The sequence below is a fragment of the Bombus impatiens genome, unplaced genomic scaffold (genome assembly GCF_000188095.3).
Source record: "Bombus impatiens unplaced genomic scaffold, BIMP_2.2 scf_1461, whole genome shotgun sequence".
NCBI classification, from domain to species: domain Eukaryota; kingdom Metazoa; phylum Arthropoda; class Insecta; order Hymenoptera; family Apidae; genus Bombus; species Bombus impatiens.
Genome location: NT_177880.1, coordinates 726 through 11,131, shown reverse-complemented (window position 1 = coordinate 11,131; position 10,406 = coordinate 726). Strand labels below are relative to the sequence as shown.

General features: G+C 37.3%; 1 protein-coding gene across 1 annotated transcript in view; it reads left to right on the top strand.

The window, feature by feature from the left end:
* LOC117152402 (collagen alpha-2(IV) chain-like) overlaps nt 1-10,406 on the top strand; it is a gene marked incomplete at its 3' end in the record, with an annotated part of 18,483 nt that overhangs the window by 7,383 nt on the left and 694 nt on the right. Inside the window, exons 2-4 of the mRNA XM_033324073.1 lie at nt 9,387-9,507; nt 9,588-9,947; nt 10,244-10,406. Of these exons, the coding sequence (XP_033179964.1) occupies nt 9,387-9,507; nt 9,588-9,947; nt 10,244-10,406 (644 nt within the window). The remainder of the gene's footprint in view (nt 1-9,386; nt 9,508-9,587; nt 9,948-10,243) is intronic.

The window sequence follows — 10,406 nt, the reverse complement described above, 5'->3', positions numbered from 1 at the left end:
GGCTCCAAGCGATATCGACGTTCCATTACGCAACTCGTCTCTGACTTTCACTGAATGCTATGATGCGCCGATTCGTGTTCCGCGACACAGAGGCCACCGTCCAGCCTCGGGCCGATTCATCACGCGATATACATTATACAGGGGTTGATCGGTTTTACCACCCCGTAGGCGATCGCGCATCAAATTATTAGGAAGATTAATTGATACGATAGATAGGCAAATGGGTCTGTGTGAAGAAAGAATGTTTGTTTTAATGTTAGATCTTTGATACAAACGTAAAACGATTTTAAAGATACGTTCGTCTTTTAAAGCAGAAGTATAATACATGCCAAGGGATGTGCAATTTAACGACTGTTCGTCGTGAAAGATTTCAGTGGAACTGATTCAAACGAATTTCGTTATTTTGTAATTGAATTAGAAATGTAGGAATTTTTGGTATTGCGTAAAGATTTAAATTTATCCATGTAGGAAAGATAGGTGCTTGGAGTATCCGAACTAAAATTAAACTTTATTTTAATGTCTGATACACGAGCATATACGGTCGGCCTCGAAGATATTCGGATAGTAGTATAACTTTCAAGATAAAACAGCAGATAAAACAGCAAGAATGCTATGTGGTATATCGAAGTGTATAGATTCAGAAGGTAAAGAATTTGTGGCTTAGAGCAAACCGTTGTTTAAATATTTTAAAGAAACGTTGGGGAAAAAGTGAATTTTCGTGCCGCGAAAAATGGTAATTGTCTGATAGTCCTTTTGTTCAATAGCACGGTTTTATCTGTATTTATCTCGGGTATAGAACGTAGAAGTCAAAGTTATGCTAATGTTCGATTATTTTCAAAACCAACTGTATACACAGTTAAGAACAAGTGCAAAGTGTAAACAGCAATGTTAAATATAAAGACTCTAACTGCTGATGGAAATTCCTGTCTCGGGGAAATCCTTCCGATGACGGTACGATTTGTTCGATATATGCATTTTCTGTTTCTTCTCTTTGATTAGTGACTTAGATTTTTAGTGACTTGACTAAAAAAAAGAAGAGAATCATGTCGAGTTACGTAAAGATATGAGTAACGTGTGGAACAGAATACGAGTAATGTAGGAAATGAATTTGCACAAAGAGTATCGATTTCTGCTAATTGTCCCTCGTTTAGTGGAATTTTTCTGTCACAGGATTACGAGAGCTTGTATGTAATTATTTTCTGTTGGAGCATGTGAACGAGAGATCGTTGCGTTCTCTTTATGGGGATCACGTTAAGACAATAATCGACTTTATTCTCTTCTGTAGTATCTTTCTACCGTGATCCAATTATTATTAATTATGTAGTTTCTCAAATGAGACATCATTATACATCTTCTTTCTCTTTGCTATATTAAGTATTACAGTACTACTATTATTATAATATTATCTACAATATTAATTATTGATTTTAAATCTTCGTAACTTCAAAATTTCTCTTTCAAATTTTCTTCAGAAAATAATTACATTTCACTCTTCTCTTTTATTTAACTTTATATATATATATATACAATATATATACATATACATTGCTTCATGAAAATACTTGAACACAAAATATTTATGGAAAATTTTCATGTCCATATAGTATACGTTTTAAAATTTCATTAACACTGTAATGAGATAGCGCTGCCAGGATCATATCGGAAAAATTGGAAGCAACTGTCTTTATATAAAGATTACATATACAAAGGAATTGTACAAGTGTTCGAACACAGGCTGTTCGCGAGCCTATGTCCATAAGTATGAAAAGTTAAGTAAATAATAAAAGTTAAGTAAATAATTAACCGACTTTGTTAATGAAATTTTCACCTTTGAAACAAACTATACGCATATTAAAATCAGACCCACGATACGAAAGATAAGATAGAAGAATTAATAATTAATAAGGATGTTCCACGCGAGAAGATTATAGATACACATATTTACGGACTTGTTTTTACGTCCCTCGAGTTTCTACCTGTCATAATGATTATACACCGCAAAAACGCAACATCTGTATGCAAATGACAGAGTAAATGAAAACGGAGAACGGGGCGAGCGTGAATAGAGTAGCGCGTTTCGTGGTACATACGAGCGATTATGCAATCGACGGCCGCAATCTTTTCAGCCGATCGTTCTTTTTTTTCTCAGAGAGAAGAAATTGTAACCATTATGCGTTCACACGCTTTAATTAACGATATCTGTCGAGACTTAATAAGATTTCGAACATCTTACATACGCTTGTAATTTTCTCATAACCGTGTTACACGATTCTCTGTTTTCATTTTGCAATATTCCGGCTATCCGCCCGCGAACACAAGTCACGGATGATATCGTTGTGTTATTTCTCTTTCACAGAGATCGCCTGTGTGTACACGATCGAGCTTGTTACGAGATTGTCACGTGAAAATCGGTTTAAGCCATGTTGATATTATCGGTAAACGCTATCACGCTTAAAAGCCTATTATTTCTTTCTTATGTAAAAAGGTTTTCCATCGATCAGAAAATACTTGATTAACGGATTAAAAACGTGGAAATGAAAGAATTCTTTTTAGACGAATTATACATTTCAAAGCCCTCTAGCTTTTTATAACTTCACCTTTGACTTTTGCTTAAATCCACTCATGACGTTTACCCACGCGTACGTAATTTTGCCCAACGATAATTAATCTATATTTCCCTCCACTGTTTCGGTACAATATATCACACGAACTTGCTGCATGTTTAAACAAACCAGAATTTAACGCGGCGAACGCATACTGTGCGTAAGTTTTGCGCGTAATCGTTCACGCAACAAAGGTCTTAGAGCCGCTTGTAAATAAAAGGCTACGCATATGGAAGTGACGAATGGGCACAATTTCTTACCTTGAACCACGATGGCTCGACGTTCTGGTCCAAGTATCTCTTCGTTACTCGCGGTGTTCTCATTTTCAAGAAGTCGTCAGCCAGGCACTCGCGGCCACGATTTAAAAATGTGCTATTTAAAAACGCAAACACCAGTCACCCACTGAAACCAAACGAAACGAATTCGTGTTAAACGATCGTTTATATGCCTCAGATACTATTTGCGACGCTGCTTCATTTAACCACCGACTCGATTAAAAGCTAGCTTTCGTTTTCAATTTTCGATACTCGAGGTCGACCAGGAACGCCATACTCTGTCTGGCAATCGTACCAAAAATAAATCTGCACGATCCAACGAGTAGAAAGGAAATTAACGTTTCAATCACGACACGAGATATAGAAAAGATCGCGTATAATGGCCAATACTGTTCGACTTTATGCGATGCCGCGTGATAGTGTTATCAGAACAAGCGACCAAGTACGACTAACCGCGTTCGTTTTGCTACCAAATCGACTACCTCAGATCAAATCGGAATTTAATACGAAAGTCGAATGAAATTTTCCACTTTGATATCCCCAGTTTCCTACGCGAAGAATCGTTTCGCGCGATATTTAAGAGGATAGTTCGGGCGAGATGAGATTTCCACAAAAATGTACTTTTCTTATTTGCGTCGCTTTTCTAACGAACAGATGGTGTACGATGAATAAACCAAGAAAGTTTTTATACGTATAAATAATCGAATTTTTATAGCATTTTTTATGCCTCCAATGTACTGATATATGAGGCCGAGTTATCTGATTACCAATGACTCAGAAAACGAAAGTTTCACGGAGGAGGATTCGTATCGAAGGTAATAAAAGAGTTCGATACGAAACGGAACAAATAGAACGCGTAACGAAGCTACGAATTTATGAATTGTCGTGAACTTTTACGGTTGTTCGTCCGGCCCTTGACTTGTAATTCTCAATTATCAATCATCAATGTCATTGAGAATTTATTCTATTGACAGAGCCGTATGAATTTATCGCTATGAATTTTACGACTGATTGCATCTTCGCCGGGCGATGAGAAAACGGATCCCAATCGCCTTTCCCATTGTAAAGTTCTCGTGGAAAAACCAGGTAATAAACGGGTAACTATTTTGCCGCGTAATAATATAATAACTAATTATAGCGTGATTTGACGGGTAACAAATTATCGGCAAATAGTTCATTTTTATTCAATTTTTTTTTTTTACATTTTTATCAAATTTTTAACAATTTTTACAATTTATAAAATTTCCTCGTCGGAATTTACCTGTTTCGTTAATAAATTCGTCGTTTTTCTGCAAAAGGATATACAGATCGTTGTTGCTTTTAATCATCACGAAAGATTTCTTACTTTTAACGTATAGAATACCATTTTAAGGGATCGACGACCGTCTCGATCGGCTGGGACAATCCTCGTCACGTGGATATTCATACGGATCCACGTTTCTTCGCCTGAAAATCATACGTATAATTTCAGATGCCCTATTCGATAAACACCGCTTCATCTTTCGATAATCTGCATTCGTTTACGTGCCATTTCATCGCTGTTCCGTGGATAATCTCTAATACTCGGTTTTACGATGCTGATACCGCATCGAGAATTATAATTAGGTTTTTAACGGCAATTCATAGCGAAACTGGATCTATCGATTTACAGATAATTTAAGAGGTTTCGGATTATCATCTTGGAAGAAAAAATACATAGTTTACAGGACAAGTTATCGCAAGGGAAGACGACAGGGAAAATGTAATAACTTTTTGCTTGATAGCTAATCGAAGTATTTTAATATGAAACTAATCATTTTCAATGTAATCTTAAACGTGATTATTTATCGTTCTCGAGATACAAATACCGAAACTATCACGCTGCATATTTACCATATGAATATTTATTAAACAGTAGTTACTCGTAATAATATTTTTCCTCGGGAAATAACTTCGCGCGCACCTAACATTCAATATCAACAACAGTGAATCGCGATGAAAGCAACAGGGACGCAGAATAAACAATCCGAAATACGTACATCGAAACGATATTCGCCAATGTACACATATGTATAGCTCTCTCTTATTCGCAAAAATTTCAACCACTGGAATTCGTCTTTCGTCCTTTAATACACTAGTGAGAAAATCCCTAAATCCCTCCCTCCTATCGCAGCTCGTGTCTACAAATTCAAAAGCATATGGCGTTCTATGAAGATAATTTTACCATATCCAGAGCACATCAACGAAAAGACAGAAAAGAAAAAAGAAAACAAAAAGTGTATTCGCGCGTCTCATCACGGCGCAAACGAAATTTCAACATATTTTACATGACACACGCATCGAACTTCTTTACAATTGTCCGAATACTTTTGTGACCTGTGATTTCCTCGGCGAAACATTCGTTTCGATCGACCGGACCACGATCGATCAACTGCCTTTCGCGCGTTCTCGGACGTCCTCGAGTCGCGCGAAATCTTCACCAGTTCCCAATGTGGGTTTATGTCCGTGTGTATCCTGAAGACGTCTGAGCGACGCGACACGATGTTAATCTTGACAGCCGGTGAGGCGCGTAAACGCGGATGGTTACTGCCTGGGGTTCGATCCTTGATTTACCATTGTCCACTAAAATATCGCGCCGGCACGAATACCAGAGGGATTAACAGGCGACGTTTGATTCACGGCGCAGGGCAGGTCGAGCGTTGGCATATATTAACCTTTCCCACCACACACGAAAGACTGTATATACAGAAGGCGAGATATGGCGAAGAGATGGTCGGGAAGAAGAGCTACTCGGGATCTCACTTTCCCTTTTCGTAGGTGGAACGATACGGCTGTCTGACATCATCGATCACGCGGCAAAGAACGTCCTAGCAGGATACGAGCGATCGTGCCACTTTTCACAACGATCTAGGTCGACCTCGTGCCGAACAAGATGTTTCGCGATCGAATGCTCGCGCTTTCAGAGTCCAGACGACCTCTTCGTTTATTATTCATGGGTGAAACTACGTGGTTGTACGCGACCATTGATTTCTCGTACTCGTCAAGGAGGAGCGAACCTGCCGAGTCAATTTGCTTTCGCAGCCTGTTCGATCGACGTGGATTGGAACGCGGGGCGAGAAAGGGTTCGCGATTTGCAAGGCGTGGAAAGAAAGCGATACGCGTCACTTGTCAAATTTAGAAACCACTTTTACCATAGATCAGATGTTATCGTGCATCTCTCAAACGTATATTAAATCGTTTTTATATTTGACGTCGACTATCGTAGATGTTGTACGTTTTGGAATGTTTCATTTGACGCGTTGTCGCGGAAATATCAGAATGGAAATACGATCGGAGATCGATGGTACCAACGTCCTTGATACCATTAAGAATATGCTGGAACTAGTTCGTATATGCATAAACAGTTTTTATAAATGAATATTTTCACGGAGATTATCGTTCGGTTGGTGATCGATGGTGTTAGGATTTCTTAATAATAGCTGGATCGATAAGGTGAAATTCCAGAAAATGCATCATTCTTTCCATCAATCTTCTATGTAATCGATTCAACGGCACATTCCTCGATCGTCGTATTACGACGCTTAGGAATGGATAGCCTGGCAAATTTTATGCAAAATAAGCAAAAGGAAATAAACGTTTTTTAATCAGCTATTTTTTTTATACGTACCGTCTTACCGCGAAGGTTCACGCGACCCATTGCTCAATGCCAATTTGTATCTGTTTCATTTCGTTATTGACTTATTACATCGCGTGCATAAATCATAGTGTTCTAGCTGAAATCAGTGATTAGAGCTTAGCAAGGTATCATTAATCTGATTGAATAGGACTGTCAAAAATACTTGTGAAGAATAAAGTAGCGTTTCAATTGCCTTTCATGTGGGTGGAACCCGTAACTAAGCAACCATCAATCATGATTACGAACATAAGTTGATAATTCTAATCGTGTTTTAACGTCACGGACGAGAAGATGCGTGTTATAACAAACGTCTCTATTAACTGGCTACCCTTTCAAACGCTTTGATACACAACAAGTGTGGCTTGCAATGATTAGAGCGTTGGGAAAATTCATAGCAAAAGTTAAGAAAGATTTATCCGAAATCAGAGTTTTGTAGAGAATTAGAATCTTGTCATCTCGTTGAAGTATACGTTTGCAACGAATGTCTTGTATTTTCTACTCGTAACTTCTTTCCCAGCCATTATATCTAACTTCGATATTTCTTAAACACCGTAAAAATGCTCGTAGACCAATAACCAGATCACACATAAATCGAATGAAAATTGGAAATCGAACGAAAGTAATGGAAAGTCGTATTTTTTCGAACCTATAACGCGATTAATAATTCCTCTTCGCTGTCGATCCGCAATAACCGATAAATATGCAAGCAAACAACGTGAATCTAAACTCGTTCGGTAGGATCGGCCGAGGTATCGCGCAGAAACTGCTTCGAAATTTCACTTTCGGTTGACACGAGTGGGCGTTGATAAACAGGACAGGATTCGCGTAATGGAATATTCGGATAATCTACTTAAACGAAAATATCCACTTTCAATTTACTAATTAACGTTTTAATGAAAAATTATGAATGTTATTTAACGTTAAATAAGTTAAATAGTTTTCTTTAGCATAAAGATAATCTGCTCTTATCCGTAGCTTCGATAAAATATAACTTTCGATCAATTATTCCTATTAATGAAAATCGCAATGTTTGCTTTGGTAATGAATCGACTCGTTCCATCTGATCTCTTTAACGTTCAAATTCTCAAAAATATTTCTGTTACGATTATACCGTAATATATTTTTACTTCGTCTTCGTGAAAGTCTCCATCGTCTAACCGATATTTTGCATTCCTTTAAGCTCCTGAAGCTTAGTTTCATTATACTCGGAATACCTTTGTTCCTGTATCCTTTAAGCTTCACTAAGCGGTGCTTAAACAATTTCTTAATCGCAACGCGTAGAAACCATAATTTAATAACAACGTGTATAGCGCGAAGAGCGCATAAAGCAGAAATATCTCGTTAAATCATCGTCCATACAAAATTAACATGTTAATTGTCGCATTGTTATCTCACTGTACCACCGTAACATCGTCGAAGGTAACGAAGCAGCTTCACCACAAAGTCGAAGGAAGTCCACTATCGCTACGACGAGCGTAGAGCAATAAAAATGATTCTTATAATCATTACGAATAAATCTTCATGAATAAAAAGACATTTTTTGTCCTTTTACTACGCATATCACGTCCGATGATCGTTTAGTGGTTTCAGGGTATAATAAAAAAACGTGGGAGATAAAATGACGCACTGTGACTGCAATAGCGCCAATAGTAGTAATACGAACGTCCAAGCAGAAGCAATAAATTTGGACGATTTTTATCCTCTGACTGTGGCTTGTCGACGTAAATCGTACAAGCCTCATTGACCTCATTATTTTGAAATAAAATTTCTTTGGGGAAGACTCACTCGAAGTGTAAAACGTTATAAGGATTGCCGATGTTCCTGAGATGTTTATCGTTCCTCTGAGGAACACGATGATGTTCCATTGAAAGGTTACGCGACTTTATTTTTTAATTATCCTAAACTGCAACGCGAACGAAAAAGGCTTTTTTTTAGCATTAAGCACGTGGAAATTATTACAGGACTCAGTAAGTTGACTTTTAGGGTATAAGAAGATCAAACGTTATTGTTAGTGATAAAAAAAAAGTGAAATTAAGCATAGTACAACGATTTCGTGGTACTACCTTGTTTTATGCGTGTACGAAGGTGGGATAACGTGTTCGTTAAGGGCACATGAACAAAAATAATGCTCGTAAAGTAATAGCGAAACCTCCTTTTAGTCTTTTTTTTATATGTATTTTAATAGTGAAACAGTATTCTTAAAATATTTTAAGAGAACAAAATTTAATCTAGATATTTCTGGTTTATATTAGGAAATATCAGAATAAAGAATGTGTATAAACTTATTGAAATTTTTAAAGTCAGAAATGAATTAAAGCCCAGGGGCAATAAAAAATTAGATTTTGTATGTCATTTTCAGCTATGCCTATATAACTAATTTATGACGAAAGAAAATTAGAAAAATTGAAATATATAAATATGTTACCTAACTGATTGTTTAAAATCAAAAGGGAACTAATTTTTAGAATAAAATGTAGTTGCATGGTTTCAGCAAGCATATTTCTGAACTTCAAGCGGTCGACTTGACATTTAAGATGACGAGACGATCTGTTAGTGAATCTTTGCTAAGCTTTTAAAAGGTGAACAAGATTAGTCCAGCTAAAGTCCACCTAGCGAAAAACAAGTTGGCTAATTTCGTGCTTAATTATCGTTCCTGATTAATTGATCATATAGTGTGAGTTACAAGCGTATTAGAATAACAAACTGTATTATTTATAGCTTTCTACTGATTTATAATCAGCCTTCTAAAACCCAGTGTCATAACTATATACTTTACAAAATAAAATGCAAACGAATATTGTAATAATAAAACACAATTTTTTTACTAATTAATCGTAAATTCATCTGCAATAGGTGATTGCCACATCTCTGTTGCAATACACACAGCAACAAGGAAGCAGGCAGAGTAGAGAAGTAATATTGAACATCAGTGACGAGCAGAAAATTCAATACCTAAATCAAGATTTCTATTCGAGTGAGTATATAGTTATTGATGACAGCATATTGGAGAATCGTTTCGTACATATTTGAATATATTATTATTCTTCTTATCAGATGCATATAATTATGGCTATGAAGTAAGTCCCAACGGGCAATTTCATCACGAGGTACGCGGTCCAGACGACATCACGTATGGATGCTATGGATATATTGATCCATTTGGAAAGCTGAAAACAACGTTCTACATCAGCGATGGTTGGGGATATCGAGTTGTTCAACCAGGAAACTCGGTTGAATTGTTCCTTCATGAACACGAACATCACCACGAAGATGACACAGGACAACATCATCAGGAACATGATGATCATCACGATCATCATGGGGTGATTACAGAATGGGCAAATCTGTATTTCCCAGAAATATGTAGACAATTCGATGGAACGGGTTCAGGATCAAGCGTCATACCAATACCAGGTAAATCACTATTCATATAAATAACAAACAAACAAGTCAAGTTCGAAACCAAAACACTAACATTAAATAACACAAAGGCCCAAACACAAATGGCTCAATCATAGGTGGAACACTAACAAAACCAGGTAAAATACAGAATCCACCAAAACAACCGGAATACCCGAATAACCCTGGCATGCACAACATGACAGAATGGCAATCGACGATACTGTACGAAACATACAATATGCGATGAAAGAATACTAGTACGAAAATTTTAAAAAGATCCATAACAAATACAAAAATTTCATTTGCAGGATATCCCGGAATGCCATCACAACCAGGATATCCAGGCAAACCAGGAACTCCTGGTATACCTGGCACGCCTGGTACGCCTGGTACGCCTGGAACGCCAGGACAACCCGGGTATCCTGGAACACCACCACAACCTGGCACTCCTGGCACACCTGGAACGCCAGG